Source organism: Sapajus apella, unplaced genomic scaffold (genome assembly GCF_009761245.1).
Source record: "Sapajus apella isolate SASKATOON/1434 unplaced genomic scaffold, GSC_monkey_1.0 scaffold54, whole genome shotgun sequence".
Classification (NCBI taxonomy): Eukaryota; Metazoa; Chordata; class Mammalia; order Primates; family Cebidae; genus Sapajus; species Sapajus apella.
Window position 1 is genome coordinate 4,260,891 of NW_022436994.1, and position 22,574 is coordinate 4,283,464.

The window sequence follows — 22,574 nt, forward strand, 5'->3', positions numbered from 1 at the left end:
AGCCCAGAGCATCTCTTCTGATCCACACACAGGCCATTCAGCTTGGCCATTCAGATTTTGAAACACTTCTGCCGTTGGTGGGAACCAGCTGCTCCCAAACCCCCAAGTTCCCCTCGCTACTGCCTTGGACATTTTGGCCCTCCCTACCTCACTTCCAACACACCATGAGCCTCCCCACCACGGGGGTCCTGCTCCAGCCCTGGGGCCAGCATCCTTTTCACCTGACATGCCTATGCCATGCCAGCTGTGACATTTGATTACCGTCCCTGCCAAGTGCCTGCCTCCTGCTCACTGTCAGATATCTGAGACGAAAAGACACTTGTCCAGAGGCCATCCCCAAGGCTCCCTTTCTCCCCTACAGCTACCCTGGGAAGGCCTGCTGGGTGCTGCTGGAGGAGCCCTTGCTTTCACTCCTCTTGGTTTGCACTTGGAAGGGAAAGGCATCCACTCCTGAGCCCTACCACTGCTGGAGAACAGAAGGGCAGCTGGCAGGAGGCGAGGCATTGCTAGGCAGAGACCCGCCCTCCCCTGGAGTCCCTGGTAGGGGGCATGTTGATGAAACCAAGGGCTCTGCTGCCACCTGCATTCAGTGGCGCTTAGCAGGCCATGTAGCTGCGGCCCAGAGGGCCAGCCCAGAGGGGCAAGCTGGCCAGCAGGAGGCCTTCTCAGTGCTGCAGCAGGACTGTCCTCCTCTGAGGCTTGTGAGGGCCAAGGCCTGGCTTAGGGGCTCCCACACATCTTGAAGCCTGACCTCACTCTCTCATTGCCTGCCTTTTCCAGTTCTTCTGACCAAAACTCAGTCCGAGCCTTCCCTGAGCTGTCAAGGTATAGTAAACCCAGGGTTTCCTGCTTCTCCTGTGACGCTGCACTTGGCATGGCCCTGGGGTCAGAGCTGCACGGAGGTGACGTTTTTGTGCCAGAGTCCAAGGAATGGAAGTTTAACTTGGGGCCCTTCTGAGGGTGCATGCCAGGCTGACATGAAGTTTTGGTTTGGTTTCTTGATTTTCTGGTTGGTTCAGAGAAGAATGCTTCTTGTGTGAGAATTTGCTGTGTGGCTCTAATTGATGAGGAATGAGGGAGGCTGTTATAGAAAACAAATTCTGTTGCCCAGAATTTCAGGACAGAGCAGAAGTGGTGCATACAGGAGAGGCACCCTTTCCTTTCCACCTCCACCTGCCTGTGCTTACCTGCCCCTGAACGCCATCCTGCATGCTACAGAATTTGGAACAGTATGGATTTTGAAATTCAACCTTTTCTGTTATAGACAAATATGGAAATGATTCATCCAGATTTTGCATTTATTCTGACATCTATTTAAAAGTTTCTCTCATAGAGATATTTCTGTACAGAAAGAGCTATACAGAGATGTTTATATATATATATAGACAAATACACAGATACATATGCGTGTGTATATACTTATTCACATACACATGTGCATATACATAGGTAGAATGCCTATTGGACGCTCACAGATGTTGACCTGGTCCCCGCCCCCACTTCCGTTTATGTGCTTGATGGCCATGTTCTGGCCACTGAGTCTCCTCTGGACAAGTGAGTGGTTTGGACTCGTTGGTCTTTAGGAGTCCTTCATCCTTCTCTGCCCCTCTGCAATTCATCTTTATTTTCCAAATCATTGTAGTGCTTCAGGACAGTAAAACTTCAGATTAAGTGTGGTGCCATCAGCTTGGCCATTCAGATTTTAAAACACTTCTGCCCTTGGTGGGAACCAGCTGCTCCAAAACCCCCAAGTTCCCCTCTTTACTGCCTTGGACATTTGCCCTTGGACAAATATGCAAATGATTAGTCCATATTTTTTGTTTGCATTGATGATCTGATGGCAGAATTTGTAAAATCCCAGTCCATGATTCTGCCACCAATGGCCGAGAGCGCTTGCTGTCCATCGGTTGGCAGGGATATGGGAACAATCATTTTTCTGTCCTCCAGGAGCACCTACACTTTCTCTCCTCTTGTGATGTCTGTATGCCCTGACGTTAATTAATACTGAGTTTCCAGACTTTTATTAATATTTAGCTACTTTTAAATTAGAGTAAAGTCAATCAAAATGAACGCCACATCAGCTTATACGCTCGGAGCCGTGGATCCAGAGCTCACTTGCGCATGTTCCCGAGGGCTGGCTGCGCATCAGTTGTTTGTGGCTGCTCTGCTAGATAGCCGGGCAGCCTCTGGACATTTTGGCTGATGGGAACAGTGAATTCTCTTACTTTGCTCCCAAACCAGTTCTTTTTCCATGTCTACCGAGGCTCAGAGGCCTCATAGGAGGCCCCTATCAGTGAGTGACTGAGACCAAAGCCTCACCTCTATAAATCGACCATCAGTGTTAGGCCCAGCTCGGCACTGTGAGTCTCAGGCTCCTGGTGCCTCCACACAGCTGCAGGTGTAGCTGCCTGAGAAACTATCTCTCCCACTGTTCAGGGGCCGTTCTGGTGCCGGGGCTGTCCTGGACCCTTCATCGGGGAGCCGACCTCAGTCCTTAGGGATGGTGATCAGCCACTGTCCCCATTCAAAGAGAGAAATCTGATGCAGTCTGTCCTTTCTGTGGTCAGTGTAATATAGCTTGTGCCCCAGGAACATGCTCTACTTCTTGTGTATTGGTAGGATACTATGATGCCATCTGTTTTAATAGACAATTTCTCAACTTATGATTTTCAGCTTCACTATGGTGTGAAAGTGATGTGTATTCAGTATGCTCCTGGACTTACGGTGGGTTCACGTCTGCATAAAGCCATCGTGAACTGAAAACGTAACCCCGTCGTCAGTTCACAAGCTTCCGTTGGTCCGTGTCACATACCACTCAATTCTGGAAACATCCTCAGTTATAAACATACATATTAAGGCATACAATAGTTTAGACGCAGTCTTAACCATGTGCTCTATTGTCCTCTTTATAGCTCTGTACCTAAGAGAGGGTTTGCTGTGGCTTTGCAGTGTGCGTCAGGGCCTCTGCACCGTGTTGCAACGGGCCCTCTGGTTTGGGTACTGTGCCATGTGGAGCCTGCTTGGGCCTCAGCTGGAGCTTCCTGCATGTAACCGAGAGCCCTGGCCCTGCTCTGATGGCTAGGACGTGCACCTTTGCTCCTACAGAGTGATTTCAGAGGCGTGTGTGCTGGGGTTTTGCTCTGCTGTGTGGACCTTATCAGTGTTCACGCCTGTGTTATTAATGCACTGACTGCTGTGTTCTCTAACTCAAACGTGAAATCATATAGTAGCAGATCGAGAACTTGTTTGCATTGATGGTCTGATGGCAGAATTTGTAAAATCCCAGTCCGTGATTCTGCCACTGATGGACTAGAGTTCTTGCTGTCCCTCAGTTGGCAGTGATAGGGGAAAAATCATTTTTCTATCACCCAGGAACAGCTACACTCTCTGTCCTCTTGTGATGTCTGTATGCCCTGACAGAGAAGAATGGAATGAAGTAATGACAGAGGCCTTTCCTGAGCAAATAAATGCATGACACGAGTGAGCAGTGTGCTGAGCTGTGTGCACGCTGTCCTGCGCAGTTAGCGCACTCGCCCCCAACCTGCAGATGAAGCCGCTGGGGCTGGAGAAGCTAAGTGATTTCCCCAAGTGTGCCGCACACATGGGCGCTTCTAACCCCTCAGCACCATTCCCTGAGTGATATTCTCCAGACCCTCAGCCTAAGTGTCCTTAGGGGCTGGTTTGACTGTGTAGTGATGGGCCCTGCACCCAGGGTTTCTTATTCTGGGGTTCTGGAGTGGGCCCAGGGATTGGCATCTCTCGCGAGTTCCCGGCGATGCTGATGCTGCAGGTTCCCCTTGCTTTGGGAACCATGGCCCATGGCTATCTTGTCAGCTGGCAGACACATCTGAGCTTCAGTGTGCGTGTCTGGAATTCGGAAGGGTCCAACCTAGTTCTAGAATCCTAACAAAGAAAAATTCAGTGAGAAAAAAAGAAAGAAGAAAATAATTGTCCCCCTAGAGAATATAATTTGAAAGGAAAACATTCTGGATGCCGTAAAGGAAGGAAAATCTGGAAGTGTGGTTCCTGGGAGATCTGATGTTTCGAATACTACCTGGGGAGCTTCTAGCCGTTACGCCATCTTCTGGAAATGAGCAGGAAGGCTGCTGATTCATTTCATTTAGTTACAGTGTGTACCTCACTCATGATTCTTAAAGCAGGTGTATTGCACTGAGGTCACAGTCCTAAGGCTGTGCTGATTTGGCAGCCACAGGCCTCATGTGGCTCTAGCAGGTGCCCAGTCCACACTGAGATGTGCCGTAAGCCTGAAGGCATGCTGGATTGTGAAGACTTAGCACCAAAACCAATGTAAAACTTTTTATGTTGACTGCATGATGGAATGATAATGTTTTAGATATATTGGATTAAATGAAATTATTACAATTAATTTTACTTGGTTCTTTTTAATGTAGCTACTAGAGAACATAAAATTACATATGTGGTCTGGTTTAGCTTTCTATTGGACAGCACTGCCCTAGGACTTTATTTTGTCATTCTCCAAAAAGGGGGCAACCACACCCAGAGAAAATGCCTCCATCATCCCTAAAAGACTGCGTAAGAACCTGTAGTGATTTCCCAAATGGGCTTGAGGCCTTGAGGTGGCTCAGACAGCTTGGAAAGAAATAGATGCTTTTCCCTCTCTTAAAAGAACTAAAAGTTTAAGAGTAAAGGATTCATTTTGTAAGATTTTTAAAGTGAAGTATTTAATCTCTTGTTTCAAATGCTGAAAAATAACTTAGTGCTTTTTTTTTCCAGAAACCTTTAGAAAATCATCACTTGGCAATGATGAGACAGATAAAGAGAAGAAAAAATTTCTGGGATTTTTCAAAGTTAATAAAAGAAGCAATAGTAAGGTAATGGATTAAATACACATATGATTTTGTATCATGTAAAAAAAAATAGTGTCTTAAGATATATGTGTCAACCTGTCCTGGAACTTTCTAAATAATTCTATTTAGGAATACTAATTCCTTCAGGTAAAAGGGAGCTTATTAGTATGCACTGGAATGACAGCTGTGCTTCCACGCTTGATCCCAAAAGAAGTTATCTTGGGTAATGGTGTTTTATTCACTAGGGGTGCAGGAAGCCTGTGGGTTCCTGATGACCATGGCCATAAGCCCTTCTGCCTGCGGGTGTTCCGGTACATCCGCAGAAGTCTGCCTGTGGCTGAAACTCAGTAAACCTTGTTTATATTAATGAATGAGTGAATGCATGTTCTAGTTAAATGTAAATAGTCAATATTGCTGTCAGTGAACTGTAGCTTATGCCTCGTGGCAGAGAAGAGTATCTGTGGTTGAACTGGTCTGCTTGCTAGTAATTTTTAGATGTTCTTTGGTCCTCCTGAAATAATCTGGGAATATACCATGCAGTAAGTTAATTTTATTGCTCTTGTTGGTGTTTATTAAATACATCTCAAAGTCATATTTTGGATACAATAGTATAGAGTAATTAAGTCGCAGTACCCAAAATGAAAATGAAGATTTGTATAATTAATTATAATTTTGGTATTGCCTTCTGACTACCAAGAGAAGAAAATGCTCATTATTCCTATTTATATTTAACAAGTATGTTTTACTATTATCTAGTATTTTATCCTTACTAATACATAAGACTGAAAAAGACAAAACTGTTCAAATGAATGTTAGGCTTTAGTTCTACTAGCTCAGTTGCTCCATCTATGTATTTCTAGAAGAGACATGAGGACTGGGGACTCATTTGTGTGTAGACCTTCCCAGTGCCATGGTATAGATGAGTGCATCTAAGACTCACATTTGTGTGCAGACCTTCTCAGTGCCATGGTGCAGATCACTGCATCCACGATTCACATTTGTGTGTAGATCTTCTCAGTGCCATGGTGCAGATCACTGCATCTACGATTCACGATTGTGTGCAGACCTTCTCAGTGCCATGGTGCAGATCACTGCATCCATGATTCACATTTGTGTGTAGATCTTCTCAGTGCCATGGTGCAGATAGGTACATCCACGATTCACATTTGTGTGCAGACCTTCTCAGTGCCATGGTGCAGATCACTGCATCTACGATTCACGATTGTGTGCAGACCTTCTCAGTGCCATGGTGCAGATCACTGCATCCATGATTCACATTTGTGTGTAGACCTTCTCAGTGCCATGGTGCAGATAGGTGCATCTAGCTAGCCCAAGGCTGGACATCTGATTTCCTGCCCTTCAGTGACCTGTGGTGCAGCCTCTGCTGTTAGAATTGTGGTTTACCCAGGTTTGCTGATGAGGATACCAGAGCTCAGAGAAATAAAGTAAATTTCTTAGCGTCCCAGGCCTAGACACAGACGTGTCTGCGTGCAGAGCCAGTGCGTCCCTCTCGCCTGTGGTGGTTGGGAAGGGGAGAGGGCGGTGAGGACCACATGAGAACAGAAGGTCCAGTGGAGCTCAACTGAACTGGCAGAGACTTCCTGTCCTTAAGAGTAAGAGTTTTTCACACACCTCAGATTAGTTTTTCTTCACCTCTGCTGAAGCTTCAGTAATGGTTTTATGATTCTCTTACACATGACTGATTGTATGTGCTTTCCCATGTTTCTGCATGTCCTTTGAAAATCTGTACCCCATGCATGTCTAGGTAGGACCTTTTCAGCCCTGACATTTTCTATCCTCCTATCCCCAACTGTCTCTTCCTCTCCCCCTCTTTTCCCTGCTCCTCTCCCTCCTCCTCTCCTGACTTCCTCTCCTTTCCTGTCAGAATTACTTGAAATTACAGAATTAAAATTTTGTGGCCTGGCATGGCAGCTCACTCCTGTAATCCCGGCACTTTGGGAGGCTGAGGTGGGCAGATCACCTGAGGTCAGGAATTTGAGACCAGCCTGGCCAATGCAGTGAAACCTGTCTCTACTAAAAATACAAAAAGTAGCTGGACTTGGTGGCGGGTGCCTGTAATCCCAACTGCTCGGGAGGCTGAGGCAGGAGAATTGCTTGAACCTAGGAGGCAGAGGTTGCAGTGAGCCGAGATTGTGCCACTGCACTCCAGCCTGGGTGGCAGAGCAAGACTTCATCTCAAAAAAGAAAAAAAAAAAACAGAATCAGAATTTTGTATTTGAATTTCGCTCGCTCTATGAAGGTTGTTTTGTTTTTGTTGTTCCTGACATTTTTGAGATAAATTGGCTGGGACCATGTTCACCCTCGTCCTCTTTGATCCCCACGACACCAATTCACAGTAAAATCCACCATTCCTCATTCCTCACCCTTAGACCTCAATTCGTTGTTCTCTTTGTGTCTTGTTCCTTATAAAAGATGGAATGGCCAGAAAAGCCAAATAAAAGATCTAGAAGGACTTGCTTTTACCAAAATAAGATCACCTGAAGAGCTGGGGACGTGGGGACCGCGACTCGGCTTCTGATAGTTCAGGGGGTGAGGAGATATCACACGTGGCGACACAGCGGTAAAGGCGCAGACTGCGATCCAGTCCCGACCCTGGATTGCAAGGGACTTTCTGTTTTTCACCATTGTCAACCTAAAGAAAGAAACTGACTCAAAATTAATATCAAGAGTTTATGGGGCCAAGGTTGAGAACTGTAGCTTGGGACACACTTCGTTTGCCTTGGGAAATGCTCCATTCAGTCTTAGTTACAAGAAGGTTTCCTACAGCAAAAAGGAAAAAGGTGTGGCTGACACAGAGTTGTTTGATGAGGATTGTCACTAGTTTACAGAAATAATGCTGATTACTGATTGACTATACACCCCTGAACTGTGGCAGACGAGTTCTGGTGTCCAGTATATGCCATTTTGTAGCCGCTCGGCGTAAAAGTCAGTCAGTGTTGGAGCTCCAGTAGCCGTTGGCTTTATGGAGTAATTATTTAGCTCAAGCGGGGTGCAGGGCATGACCACTGCTGCATTGCAGCACCTCCCTGGGCCTGACAATTAACAGGGGCTCATATTCTGTAGATAAAACGTTTATTTATTTTTTCATTTCCCCTTTTGATAAAAAATATTTCTTCTTGAAAGCATTGATGATTAGAGGCTGAGTGTCAAGGTTTCCCTTGTCACTGGGAAGGGCCATTCTCAAATAGCTCTGTCCCATCTTAGGGAGGAAAGGAAAGAGGTTTTAGTGTGAAATTTTAAGAGAACCCAAAAGCCAAATTGGGGTGGCATTACAGAGTGGCGAGAGTGAAACCTCAGTCACGTCAGTAATTTATTAGCTGCTGTTGCTTGTTGAACTATCTCTAGTCTTTGGAATACCGTTTTAGTTTTCTCAGAAGAAGTAAAACCACAAGAGCTATATAGCATTCATAATCTGAACAGTGGAAGCATAATGCACACGGGGTTGGGTTATAGTCAGAAAGGTAATTTACATGCCAGATCAGACAAACCTGCGTTCCATTAGGGAACAACTGAAAACGTCAGGCAGAACATAAAATCCTGCTTCTTCTTTAGAGACTTGTAGCCAGGAAATAATTCAGGATTCAGTCCAAATTGCAGGCAAATAATATCACAAAAACAAGAGTCAGTGCTGGAACCGAGTAACAGGTGGCATCTTGAAACAGTGTTTCTCCAATTCCTCCAGTTTTACCAAAGATAAATCACAGAAGAACTAGTTTAATTGTAAAATAAGTTTTACACTTATTATACTTGTCATGTTTATTTGCATAAAACGCAGCAAGAAGAGTGACCCTCTTGGCTCACTGTAGTTGGCTTTGCTGGAACTTTTTGATAAGGAATCTCAGATTAGACTTTTAAAAGGCTCCGGTGGCAAGGAAGCCAAGTTGGGAGGATTTACCATCTAACTGTGCCCGTAATACCTGTTTGGATTGGGTGAATTTCTTTCTTCTCGAGATCTTAAAATGTCTTGAGATTATTGGGCCTGTCAGAAAGTGACATGCTTTTACTTACTGCAAGGTCAGCAAACTTGTAAGGAAACCATGTGGACAAGGAGCCAGGCCAGTCATTTTCCAAGTCCATTGGCTATAAAGTCAACTTCAGTCCCTCAAAGCGGTCTGGTCATATCTAAAAATCTGTCATTCCAGTCAAAGCCTTGCTAAAATAACTAGTGCTTTCAGCATGTCCTGTTACAAAAGAACGCAGATCTTCATTGACCTTATGCAAGTGACTATATTGCCATATAGTAAAAATACAAACAGTTTCTGAATTTTGGAGAAATCAAGTAGAATAAAAGATAAATGCCTCCCTTTGCCCACAATAGTCTACTTACCCAATTGCTATAAGGTATAAATAGCTCAAAAGAAAAAGTTTCCTTGATGCTAGAAAATAAAGCATGAAAAGAATCTACTGTGTTTCAAACAAAAACAAGTCACAAAAAGTATTTCATTGCTCTGTCACTTCAGTGTCGTGTACTTAACTTTTATTCTGCTTGAAGTTGGGTTAGCAATCTTTATGAACACATCAGGTTTTAAATCAGATTTCTGGATTTTTTTTTTTGCCTTGTTCAATGATATGATCAAAATTATCAGAAACTTGTATTCAGAGTGCTTGTCATGATCTTCTCCATAAGGTTCCTTGAAGACACAATGCTTTAGCTTGACAAAGAACTTTTAAGAAAAGAGAGCATCAGAATAAAGCAATTCACTGTTTATGTCAAGACACATCAAATTTTTAGGTATCTTATACAACTATAGAGTGCATATTAATAGCATATTTATACAAAAATAACTTGAAGAGAATTAAACACCATATCTTAGCTGGGCACAGTGGCTCACGCCTGTAATCCCAACACTTTGGGAGGCCGAGGAAGGCGGATCACCTGAGGTCAGGAGTTTGAGACCAGCCTGGCCAACATGGTGAAACCCCTTCTCTACTAAAATACAAAAATTGCTTGAACCTGGGAAGTGAAGGTTGCAGTGAGCCAAGATTGTGCCACTGCACTCTACCCTGGGTAAAAGAGCAAGACTCTGTCTCCTCAAAAAATAAAAATAAAAAATAAGAAAAGTTAAATATCTTCCACTATCATTTTCACATACCAAATATGCCTAATATGCCTCTCCTCTGGAAACACAAATAGCCTCCCGAGTAGCTGAGATTACAGGTGCAAGCCACCATGCCTGGCTGGTTTTTGTATTTTTAGTAGAGATGGGGTTTCACCATGTTGGTCAGGCTAGTCTCAAACTCCTGATCCTTATGTGGTCCACCCACCTTGACCTCTCAAAATGTTGGGATTACAGGCATGAGTCACTGTGCCCAGCCAAAAAAAAAAAAAAAAACATATTTTTATGTCTTTTTTATACCTTTTTTAATTTTAATTTTTATTATTTTATTTTGAGACAGAGTCTTGCTCAGTAACTCAGGCAGGAGTGCAGTGGCACAGTGTTGGCTCACTGCAACCTCTGTCTCCAGGGTTCAAGTGATTCTCCTGCCTCAGCCTTCCCAATAGCTGGGATCACAGGTGCCCACCTCCATGCCTAGCTAATTTTTCTATTTTTAGTAGAGACAAGGTTTTACTATGTTGGCCAGGCTGGTCTCAAACTCCTGACCTCAGGTGATCCGCCCGTCTCTGCCTGCCAAAGTGTTGGGATTATAGGCGTGAGCCAACACACCTGGCCTATAACCTTTTTAAAATCCAAAAATGCATCTTACTTTTCTCGTGCTGTTTGCACACAGAATTGTTTCTCTTATCTAGCAGATTTAATTACATATGTTAATTTCAATGTTAACTCTTAGTATCCCAAATATTTGTGAAAAGTCTTAGTAAGTAAGCAATTTTAATTATGTACCTTGATACAGAGCCCAGAAAAAAGGACAGTTACGAAGGCAATGCCTGGAGAACCGACCCCTCCCAGCATTTTCAGGGGGCACAAGTGAGCCAGGGAAGGCATGTGGCATAGCTCCGCACAGAGCTGTTGGCCGGGGTCCTTCAGGCATTGCGTGTTCCCAGGCCTTCCTGTGTCCACTTGCCCATACCCCAGAATCACGCAAGTATCAACGTATCACAGAAGTAACAATCTGATGACCTTAAACACCTAGCAGAAATAGCCTAAACCTATTTGACTAGTACACCCAGGCAAAAAATGTCTAAATTCTGAAAATATTTTTATTTTATTTTACCAGCAATTTTAGAACTAGCCTTATTAACCAAAGATTACTTAAGTCACGTGAACTTGAAAAGCATTTGGGCGTATTTACTTAATTTATGAGAACTGATTTATGAGAACTGATTTACTTAATTTATGAGAACTTATCAGTCATTTGGTACCATGTAGACAGTATACAAACACAGCCATGTACACATGTACATAAAAACATAGACAAAAATAAAGATTTCATAGCTTTGATTTTAAGATTTTAGCCACGAGTTAGTTAGAATTCACTAATTCAAAAGGACAGTTGGATTCAAACTGTGCCTTTGTAAGTGGAACAAGTTAAAGTTTATCTGTTTCACGTGCCTAAAGCCCTCACAAAATTTTAGAGAACAAGGTAACAAATTTACATTTCAAAGCAGAGAGAGAATTTAAGCTCTTGTAAATATCAATGAATTTTACATTATCTTTGGCAAAAATCATGTCCTTGAAGAGAAGCAGACCTGGGGAGTATATATGGCTAGCAGTGGTTTAAGAAGAAAGAAATTCAGTCAACTGAGAAACTTATAGAGAGAACAGAGGGCTCAAAACATATGTGTATATGTATATATGTGTGTGTATACATATATATTCCAAATATCGGTTACTAAGTTACCTTTTGACTATAGAGCTCTTAAATCTTTTCAATCTCTTATCAGATTTCAGCCAGGACAAGTCAGCCAATATCCATGCTTTTGTACTTTTTAATTTTTTTCTCTCTTAAACCAAAGGTACCTTTCCAAGTGACTCACCAAAACCAAGAGGACTTAATAAAGGTTATGATTTAACCAGAGACTTGTCAAGTATCTCCAAAGAGGTGCAACACAGAGCCACCAGAAAGACAACTCTAAAGCAGGAAGGTTTTGCTAGCTACAAATGGGGTAAATCCTCAATCTGCCCTGGCCAGCCGTATTCCCTAGGGTCTCAGCTTCTCAGCTGACCATCTAGATACAAAGTCCAGACTAAGGCTTTAAAGAGACAGTGGGAATGATAGGAAAACCAAAGATGTCTGTGGAGGTAGTGCCTAAAGGCAGGAAAAGGTGGGAAGGTAAACTTATGGGATAAATGAAGACTGCACCTAGATCCCCTGGCACTGCTGTCTCTGAGCCCATAAGCAAGTCTTCTGAAGGAGCCTATCTTTAGGTGGGGGTGGCAGGCAGAAAAACCTTTGTCTTTCTCAATTGCCATTCTGCTATCAGGCAGGTGTTCCCCTTCTTCAGCTCCCAATCCCCAGTGCTTACAGAGGAATAGTTTGATTTCCTTTAGTAGATAGCATTATTGAGTATCCGAGACAAATAATTCCAATTAATTTCTTATAAATGTTTCCTTGCTGAGCAAAAGGTATCCACTTAGGAAATAAATGTTGTAGTATGTCCAAGGAACATTAACTGTGTATCAAGCCTGTTCTCAGCTGGAATGCTGCTTAGCTAATACCAGGCATGTTAACATGTCTAAGACATGGAGAGATTTACATCTCCAAGGGACTGAGAAAGGTCTGTGGGCAGTTTAGGTATTTAAAGAGTTTTTCCGGCGGCGTTAAAGGACAGCTCTAAAAAAAAATTCTCAAATCGAATTTGGGGTGAGAGAACTCACCTTCATGTACCTTTTGGTATAAAACTAATAGGAATTGGTCACAAATTTTTTCAAGTCCAAATTATAAATAGTAGAAAGCAGCTGCAGTTTTAAAAGCATGCCATGTAAAGTGAAATCACCAATGCTAAACTGCCAGTACCTTGACATACCTACCCCAAGGTGGAAAAGGTAGTTTTTCTTTTTAATCACTGAGACCTGAATCACTTGCCTGCAAGGCAAAGATAGAGCCTCCATTCCAGAAAGGGAGCATTGGAAAGAGCAGCCCAGGTAAAGCTTAGGCCTCACCTCAAACTCTTAGGCAGTCCAGACTCAGAAGGTCTCGCCCTTTGCACCCTGGGGTCCACTGGAGCTGGGGACCCATTGTGTTGCCGGTACGAAGAGCTGAGTCTGAGAGAAAACTCTGGGTGCTACTGTGAGGATCACTGAATCCCGCCGACTTAAACCAGATATGTCGGCCTAAAAAAAGAAACTGAGGCAAGATTGATATGGAGAGTTTATTGAGCAAAAGTTGATCGTGACTGCCTAGGACCCGCTTCCAGGTTGCCTTGGAGAGGGCTCCATTCAGCTTTGGTTCTAAGAAGGCTTTTAAAGGCAAAGGGGAACAAAGAGTGGGCTGATACAAAGTTGTTCCACTGTCACTGGTTTACAGAGATGACATTGGTTAGTGATTGGCTCTTCATTATTGAGCTATAGGGTCGGAGTTATGGTGTCCAGTGTGGCATTTTATGGCTCCTTGGTGTCAGACTGGAGCCCACATAGCAGGTGGCCTGAAGAGGTCACCGTTTGGGTCAAGGGTGGAGTAAGACGTGGCTGCTGTGCATTTCACTGCCTCTCTGGTTCTGATCATTCAAGGGGCTTGTATTCTCAGATACAAAGTCTGTTTTCCTTCTTGCTCTCCTGAACTTGCTAGAAGTATTTTTCATTTCTCTATACCTTATCTTTCATGTATAACTTTCCTTCACATTTATTTTACCGTATTTTGCTCTAGACATCCCTTCTTCAGTCTTACCTTTGTTAGATAATCTGTTATTGTTGTTTTGTGTTAACTTTTCAGCTTCTTGTTTCTCTTGATTTTTATTGTTTGAGATACTGTGCTAAATGCAGCCTCATTCAGCTTATCCAGAAACCTAGTGAGAGAGGCATTATCAGCTCCATTTTACTGGGAGCAGACTTAGGCTGAGCAACTCCAAGCTGAGCATAGTGCAGTACGTGCCAGAATTCATAAACACCAGAATTCAAACCCAAGCCTGCCTTTCCAAAGTCCTTGCTGTTAATCACTGGTTTACATTGTATAGTGCAGTATCAATTTCTTTATCGAGAAAAAGGATTTGAAACAAATACTTTTTAAAAATGATTCATAAAACCCTATGATGTCAGTCTGCAGAGGTCTCAGTGAACAGATGCTAAGAACGGAGAATGATGGAGGCATTTAAAGCTTAAGGTGACTCTTTGCTATATCACCTTAAAGGGAAAAAAATGATAGCTATATGTGTATATGTGTATGTGTGTGAATGTGTGTATAAAATGTCAATAGGAAATATACTTAAAGGGATATTATATTGGCTAAGATGATAGCAAATATCTTTGTTGTTTTAAAGCTTTTGTGTTTTCAAGTTTTTAAAGTCTTACGGTTTTGTATCATCTTGACATTATTTATTCTCCTAACACAATAGTTCTCAAAAATACCTAAGAATCACCTTGAGACCTAATTTAAACATTGGATTCTTAGGTCATATCCCTGAAGATTCTCATTTGGGAGGCCAGGTTGGGGTACAGGAATTGAATTTTCCAGTTGTATCAAATGATTTTGGTGCAATGGAAAGAAATCTTACCATGTTTCTTTTCTGGAAAATAGGAAGTGAGGTATTTGGTGAAGTTTTTCTGTGTATACTCAATTAATTAGCTGGGCAGTGATTAAAACTTTGAAGTCCTCAAAACCTAATTAATTTGCTTGCTGACCTAACTCCATCACTTCAGGCCCACTACTGTTTTAAAATTACATATTTTCACCAGGTGGGGTGGCTCATGCCTATAATCTTAGCATTTTGGGAGGATGAGGCAGGGAGATCACCCAAGGTCAGGAGTTTGAGACCAGCCTGGCCAACGTGGTGAAACCCTGTCTCTACTAAAAATATAAAAATTAGCTCGATGTGGTGATGCAAACTTGTGTTCCCAGCTACTTGGGAGACTGAGGCAGGAGAATTGCTCAAACCCAGGAAGCAGAGGTTGCAGTGAGCCGAGATCATGCCACTACACTCCAGCCTGGGTGACACAGCAAGACACTGTCTCAACAACGGCAACAAAAAGCAAAAACAAGAACAAATTGCATAGTTTTTAAGCTAAAGAGATGCTTTAAAAAAAATAACAAAAAACAGAAACCACAAAGAAAGAAAACTCATTCCTATGAGTGTGGATTTCAAAATTGTGATTTCCAAATCAGGGTGCACTTGGTTCAGGTCTGTGCATAAGCTGGCAGAGTGGCAAAGATCACACCCATTAAGTGAAGGTTTTGCTGCCTTGTGGCCACACTGGCATTTTTGCCTTAGCGATCGCTAAGGACTGTGTTTTCTGTCTGAACTTTCACCTGGAGATGACGTGGCCTGATGCTTGTGTTCCAGGCTGAGCAGCTTGTGCTGTCGGGTGCAGACAGCGATGAGGACGCCTCCAGGGCTGCCCTGGGAAGGGCTTTGAGTGTGAGTATTAATGCCCCGGCAGGTGCTTCTGCTAACTGCCTGCAACTTCTTCTTGCTTTGCACAACCTTCCAGAGAGTGAAATGATGGGCTAGTTTAGTTTCAGTGGTTTGGTTTGCATAGCCTAGATAGAGTTGAAAGCTGCCTATTTCTCGTTTAGTTGCCCATGCTACTTTTGGAACATGCGGAATATTTTAGTTTCTGCTTTTCTGTTTGGCAGTCAGCATGATGAGGAGAAGCCTTCATTAGGGTCACTGAATTTGTGCTTCCCGAAACTGCCACCATGCATCATAAGGGGTAGCCTGGTGGTTCTGGAGCTGCTCAGTCCTGTTTCCCAGCCCCATAGCTCTCAGCTGCTAAACTCTGTGCCTACACTCTATTCACAGAGCCCTTGAAAGGATTTCTGAAAACTACCTGTGCCCTCACATTGCACAGTTGGCATGTATAAAGTTTCTTCATACTTTTAAATACTCGAGAGAACATAATGACATCTTATAAATACTGACATTTTAAATGTATCTAATAAAAGTTGGATGTTTACTGTCACCTATTAAAAATTACATGGACAAACTCGTCTGTATCAGTAAGAAAGTTTACAATATCACTTTTTCTTGATTTCACATTTCCAGGTCAGTCCCTGTGTAAAATTTTTTTTCTATTCAATTCATATTTTATGCTTGAAAATCTTTTTTATTTTTTTATTTATTATTTATTTATTTATTTATTTATTTTGAGATGGAGTTTCACTCTTGTTACCCAGGCTGGAGTGCAATGGCGCGATCTCGGCTCACCGCAATCTCCGCCTCCTGGGTTCAGGCAATTCTCCTGCCTCAGCCTCCTGAGTAGCTGGGATTACAGGCATTCGCCACCATGCCCAGCTAATTTTTTGTATTTTTAGTAGAGACGGGGTTTCACCATGTTGACCAGGATGGTCTCGATCTCTTGACCTCATGATCCACCCACCTCGGCCTCCCAAAGTGCTGGGATTACAGGCTTGAGCCACTGCACCCAGCTTGAAAACCTTTAATAATTACTTGAAGTAAAATATGTTATAAAATTAAAATATCTGTCTATATTTTTTATTTGATGTGATCATAAAACTAAGTAGAAAAATATTTTTCTGGGCTGAGTTCTCACCAAAATCACAAAATAAAACAGTATAAATATATTACAGCTGTTGACATATAATTGTTAAATACGGAAAGTAAATTTTCCTTGAAAAAACATTTATTAATAGGATGAAAAACAATTTTAAAAATTCCGTATATCCACTGTGTTTAAACATGATTTACTGATAAAGCAAGAAAAGGTTCAACATTAATTCTGTCCCTCTTCATTTTTATTGAAGTAAGTAATACTTTACATAGATAGTATATAAGGATGAAAAGTTCTGTTATAGCAGTGCCTTTCAATTCTATTTTTTTTTTTTTTTTTTTTTTTTTTTTTTGAGACAGAGTTTCGCTCTTGTTACCTAGGCTGGAGTGCAATGGCGCGATCTCAGCTCATCGCAACCTCTGCCTCCTGGGTTCAGGCAATTCTGCCGCCTCAGCCTCCCGAGTAGCTGGGATCACAGGCACGCGCCACCGTGCCCAGCTAATGTTTTGTATTTTTAGTAGAGGCGGGGTTTCACCATGTTGACTAGGATGGTCTCGATCTCTTGACCTCGTGATCCACCCGCCTCGGCCTCCCAAAGTGCTGGGATTACAGGCGTGAGCCACCGTGCCCGGCCAGCCTTTCAATTCTTAAGTCCTCAGGATGACACGCCAAAAATCACAGAGACCTAGCCTCAAAAATTATCTTGAATGATTCTTTAGCTATACCCTAATTAGATTATCTTTCAAATTTGTCAATAGCTAAAGTTTAGAGGCCATCTGACTTGCAAGGTGATTTGTTATTCATTGACACTGGATATTGTATAAGAAAACAAATGCTGTGTTAAGACTTATCCAGTGACAATTATACTTATTGCTTTTTTGCTCATACGTACTCTTTTGGAGTAAAGAGGTGTGGCAATGGCTCTTTAAATTTGTTTTTAAATTTGGTTTTATTTTTGATTGATTCATAATCATTGTACATATTTATGGGGTACAGTGTGATGGTTTTGATACATGTTTACATTGTGTAGTCATCATCAGGATAAGTACAAATCCGTCACCTCAAACATTAATTATTTCCTTGTGGTAAGAACATTCAGAACCCTTTCTTCCAGCTGTTTTGAAATGTGTAATCATTATTATTGGCTGTAGTCACCCCACTATACAATAGAACACCAGAGAGTATTCCTCCTCACTGTCACATTGTACCTGTTGACCAGATGAACTTTTTAGATTCCACATATGTGAGCATGGAATATTTTTCTTTCTATGTGTGAGTAATTTCATTTAACATAATGTCCTCCAGTTTCATCTATGTTGACACAAAACGACTTCTTTTTTAAGGCTAAATAATATTTTATTGTATATATATGTATATATATGATATATATACACATATATTTATGTATATATATATGTGTACGTATATATACCTATACACACACATACACCACAATATCAGTCAGGTTTTGTTTTAGAACTAAGTTAATTATAAAGTGTTCTTAGAAAAATAAACAAGCAAGAATAAAGAAAACCCTGAAAAACATGAAGGATAGATTTTAACACCTGTATAATTACAATAATTACAATTACAGTAGCTCAATGAAGCAGAATAGAACATGTAGAGCCAGTTGCATATCAAAGCAGGGTATATAATAGGGTCAGCGCATCAAACCCAAGGGGAAATAAACTGATGAGTTGAGTTGTGATCATCAAATAGCCGTAAGGAAAAAGAAAGCTACGTGTTTTCATAGTATACAGTAGGAAAAAGCCTCAGATGAATCAGAAATCTAAGTGTACAAATGGAAACCATATAAATATTAGCAGAAGATATAAGTGAATTCATCTGTAAAATCAGATTAGATAATGCTTTTCCAGCTATGACTAAAAATTTAGATGTGATATTGGAAAACATTGATAATTTTTTTTAATCCATTTTTAATTGTGGGTATAGAGTAAGTATATATATTTATGAGGTACATGATCTATTTTGTTACCTCCATGCAAAGTGAAATAATCACATCATGGAGAATGGCGTATCCATCCCCTCAAGCGTTTATATTTTGTGTTACAAACAATTCAGCTATACTCTTTTAGTTATTTAAAAATGTACAAGTAAGTAATTATTGACTACAGACACCCTGTTGTGCTATCAAATAGTAGGTGTTATTCATTCTTTATATATTTTTCTGTACCCATTAACCATTCCTACCTCCCTGATGGGTTCCCCACGACCTGTCCCATCCTTCTACTCTCTGTTCATGAGTTTAGTCATTTTGACTTTCAAATCTCACAAACAAGTGAGAACATGCAGCATTTGTCTTTCTGTGCCTGCCTTATTTCACCTAACAGAATGATCTCCAGTTCCACTCGTGTTGTTGCAAATGACAAGATCTCATTCTTTTTCAAAGCTGACTAGCACTCCGTTGTGTATATTGTAAACCAAAAAGTAACTGAAACAAGTCTCAATCAATTTAGAAAGTTTATTTTGCTAAGGTTAAGGATGTATTCATGACAGCCTCAGGAGGTCCTGACAACACGTGTCTGAGGGGGCTGGGGTACAGCTTGCTTTTATACATTTTGGGGGGACATAATACATCGATCAATACATGTAAGATTCACATTGGTTCTATCTGGAAGGGCGGAACAACTTGAACCAGGGTGTTGGGGGACTTCCAGGTCATAGGTAGATTTAAATATATTCTAATAGGCAGCCTGTTGAAAGCATTATTATCAGTAGAAAGGAATGTCTGGGTTAAAATAAGGGGTTGTGTGGAGGCCAAGGTTTTATGCAAATGAAGCCTCCAGGTAGCAGGCTTCAGAGAGAATACGTTGTAAATGTTAAGGTCTGTGTTGATGTTCATGCTGGAGAGTGTAATGAGGCATGTCCAACCCCGTCTTCCATCATGGCCTGACCTAGGTTTTCAAGTTAACTCCGCAATCCCCTTGGCTGACAAGAAAGGTCTGTTCAGATGGTTAGGGGGCCCTAGAATTTCATTTCTGGTTTACAGTATGTACCATATTTTCTTTATCCATTCATCTGTTGATGGACACTTAGGTCTTAGTTATTGTAAACAGTGCTGCAACAAACATGGGAGTGCAGCTATTTCTTCAATATACTGATTTCTTTGAATATTTTTCTTCAATATACTGATTTCTTTCTTTTGGGTATATACCCAGCAGTGGGATTGCTGGATCACATGCTAGCTCTGTTTCAGTTTTTTGAGGAACCACCAAACTGTTCTCCATAACAGTTATGACAATTTACATTCTCACCAACAGTGTATGAGGGTTCCCTTTTCTCCACATCCTCTCCAGCATTTGTTCTTACCTGTCTTTTGGATATAAGTCATTTTAACTGAGGTGAAAGGATATCTCATTATAGTTTTAATTCGCATTTCTCTGATTAGTGGTGTTGACCATCTTTTCATATGCCTGTTTGCCATTTGTGTGTCTTCTTTTGAGAAATGTCTATTTAAATCTTTTTCCCATTTTTTGTTTGATAGGATTATTAGACTTTTTCTTATGAAGTTGTTTGAGCTCCTCATATATTCTGGTTATTAATCCTGTCAAATGAGTAGTTTGCAAATGTCTTTCCTGTTCTGTGGGTTCTCTCCTCATTTTGTGGGTTGTTTCCTTTGCTTTGTAGAAGCTTTTTAACTTGATGTGATCCCACTTGTTCATATTTTTGTTGGATGTCTGCGCTTGTGGGGTACTGCTCAAGAAGTTTTTGCCCAGACCAATATCCTGGAGATTCTCCCCAACTTTTTTTAGTTTCATAGTTTCAGGTCTTAGATTTAAGTCTTGAATCCATTTTGATTTGATTTTTGTATATGGTAAGAGGAAGGGGTCTAGTTTTATTCTTTGGCATATGGATATCCAGTTTTCCATTTATTGAAGAGACCATGTTTTCCCCAGTGTATGTTCTTGGCACCTTTGTTGAAAATGACTTCACTATAAGTATGTGGATTTGTTTCTGGGTTCTCTGCCCTGTTCTGTTGGTCTGTGTGTCTGTTTTTATGTCAGTACCATGCTGTTTTGGTTATAATAACTCTGTAGTATAATTTGAATCAGGTAATGTGATCCCCCCAGTTTCATTATTTTTGCTTAGGATAGCTTTGACTATTCTGGCTCTTTTATGGTTCCATATAAATTTTAGTATTTTTTGTTTCTATTTCTGTGAAGAATGTCATTGGTATTTTGATAGAGATTGCATTGAATTTGTAGATTGCTTTAGGGTAGTATGGACATTTTAACAATACATAAACATGGAATATTTTTCCATTTTTTTAGTATCCTTTTAATTTCATCATGTTTTATAGTTTAAATTATAAAAATCTTTCACTTCTCTTAGTTCCTAAGTATTTAATTTTATTTGAGGCTACTGTAAATGGAATTACTTTCTAACTTTTTTTTCAAATTGTTGACTGTTGGCATATGGAAATGCTACTGATTTTTATACATTGATTTTGTGTCCTGCAACATTACTGAATTTATTATTTCTAAAATTTTTTGTGTGTGAAACTTTAGGTTTTTTCTAAATATAAGATTCTGTCATCTGCAAACAATGGTAATTTGATTTCTTCCTTTCCAATTTGCACGCCCTTTATATCTTTCTCTTTTCTGATTGCCTAGCCAGGACTTCCAGTACAAAGTTGAATTACGGTAGTGAAAGTGGGCATCCTTGTCATGATCCAGACCTTAGGGAAAGGCTTTCTGTTTTTCTCCATTAAGTATGAAACTAGCTCTGGGTCTATTGTATATGGCTTTTGTTATGTTAAGGTATGTTTCTTCTATCCCCAGTTTTTTGAGGATTTTCATCATGAAGGGATGTTGAATGTTATCAAATCCTTTTCAACATCAATTGAAATGATCATATGGTTTTTATCCTTCATTCTGTTGATATAATGTATCACACTGATTGATTTTCATATGTTGAACTATCCTTGCATCCCAGGGATAAATGTCTGTTGGCCACAATGAATGAATTCAGTTTACTAGTATTTTGTTGAGGATTTTTGCATTTATATTCATCAGAGATATTGGCCTGTACTTTCCTTTTGTTGATGTGTCATTGTCTAGTTTTGGTTATCAGGGTAATATTGGCCTCATAGAATGAATTTTGAAGTATTCCCTCCTCCCTGTTTTTTGGAATAGTTTGGGAAGGATTGGTATTAATTCCTGTTTAAATGTTTGGTAGAATTTATCAGTGAAGCCATCAGGTCTCAGGCTTTTCTTTACTGGGAGACTTTTTATTATGGCTTTGTATTGTTACTTGTTATTAATGTGTTTTAGTTTTAGATTTCATCCTGGTTCAATCTTGGTACATTGCATGTGTCTAGGAATTTGTTCATTTCTTCTAGTTTTATCAATTTATTGGTATATTGTTGCTCATAGTAGCCACTAATCATCCTTTGAATTTCTGCAATATCAGTTGTAATGCCTCCTTTTTCATTTATTATTTTATTCATATCTTCTTTCTTTTTTTCTTCATCTGGCTGAAGGTTTTCTAATTTTGTTTAACTTTAAAAAAATCAACTTTTTGTTTCATTGATCTTTTGCATTATTGCCTTCATTTCAATTTCATTTATTTCTGATCTGATATTTATTATTTGTTTTTCCTACTAGTTTTGGGTTTGGTTTGCTTTTGCTTTTATAGTTATTTAAGATGCATAGTTAAATTGTTTGTTTGAAGTTTTTCTTCTTTTTTTGATGTAGGCACATATGGGTATACACTTCCCTCTTGGTACTCCTTTTGCTGTATCCCATAGGTTTTGGTATGTTGTGTTTTCATTATTACTCATTTCAAGAAGTTTTTAATTTCATTCTTAATTTCTTCCTTGGCCCACTGGTAATTCAGGAGCATGTTGTTTAATTTCCATTATTTGTATAGTTCCTAAAATTCATTTTATTATTGATTTGTAGTTTTATTCCATTGTGATCAGAGAAGATGCTCGATATTATTTCAGTTTTTAAAAATGTTTTAAGACTTGTTTTGTGACCTAACATATGGCCTGTCCTCCATGTGCTGAGGAAAAGAATGTGTATTCTGCAGCCACTGGATGAAATATTCTGTACATATCTGTTCGATCTATTCGTTCTCTATTGTAGATTAGGTCTGATGTTTCTTTGTTGCTTTTCATTTGGAAGATCTGTCCTTT

The 22,574-nt window shown here is 40.6% G+C and overlaps 1 protein-coding gene across 7 annotated transcripts in view; it reads left to right on the forward strand.

Annotated features, from left to right (window-relative positions):
• COBL (cordon-bleu WH2 repeat protein) overlaps window positions 1-22,574 on the forward strand; it is a 288,288-nt gene that overhangs the window by 124,136 nt on the left and 141,578 nt on the right. For 3 of the 7 annotated variants that reach the window (XM_032244194.1, XM_032244197.1, XM_032244198.1), the window contains exon 5: window positions 4,756-4,853. In XM_032244194.1, the coding sequence (XP_032100085.1) occupies window positions 4,756-4,853 (98 nt within the window). Of the gene's footprint in view, window positions 1-780; window positions 826-4,755; window positions 4,854-15,246; window positions 15,322-22,574 lie in introns of all 7 variants that reach the window. The other 4 variants (XM_032244191.1, XM_032244196.1, XM_032244192.1 and 1 more) reach the window with 3 other exon arrangements.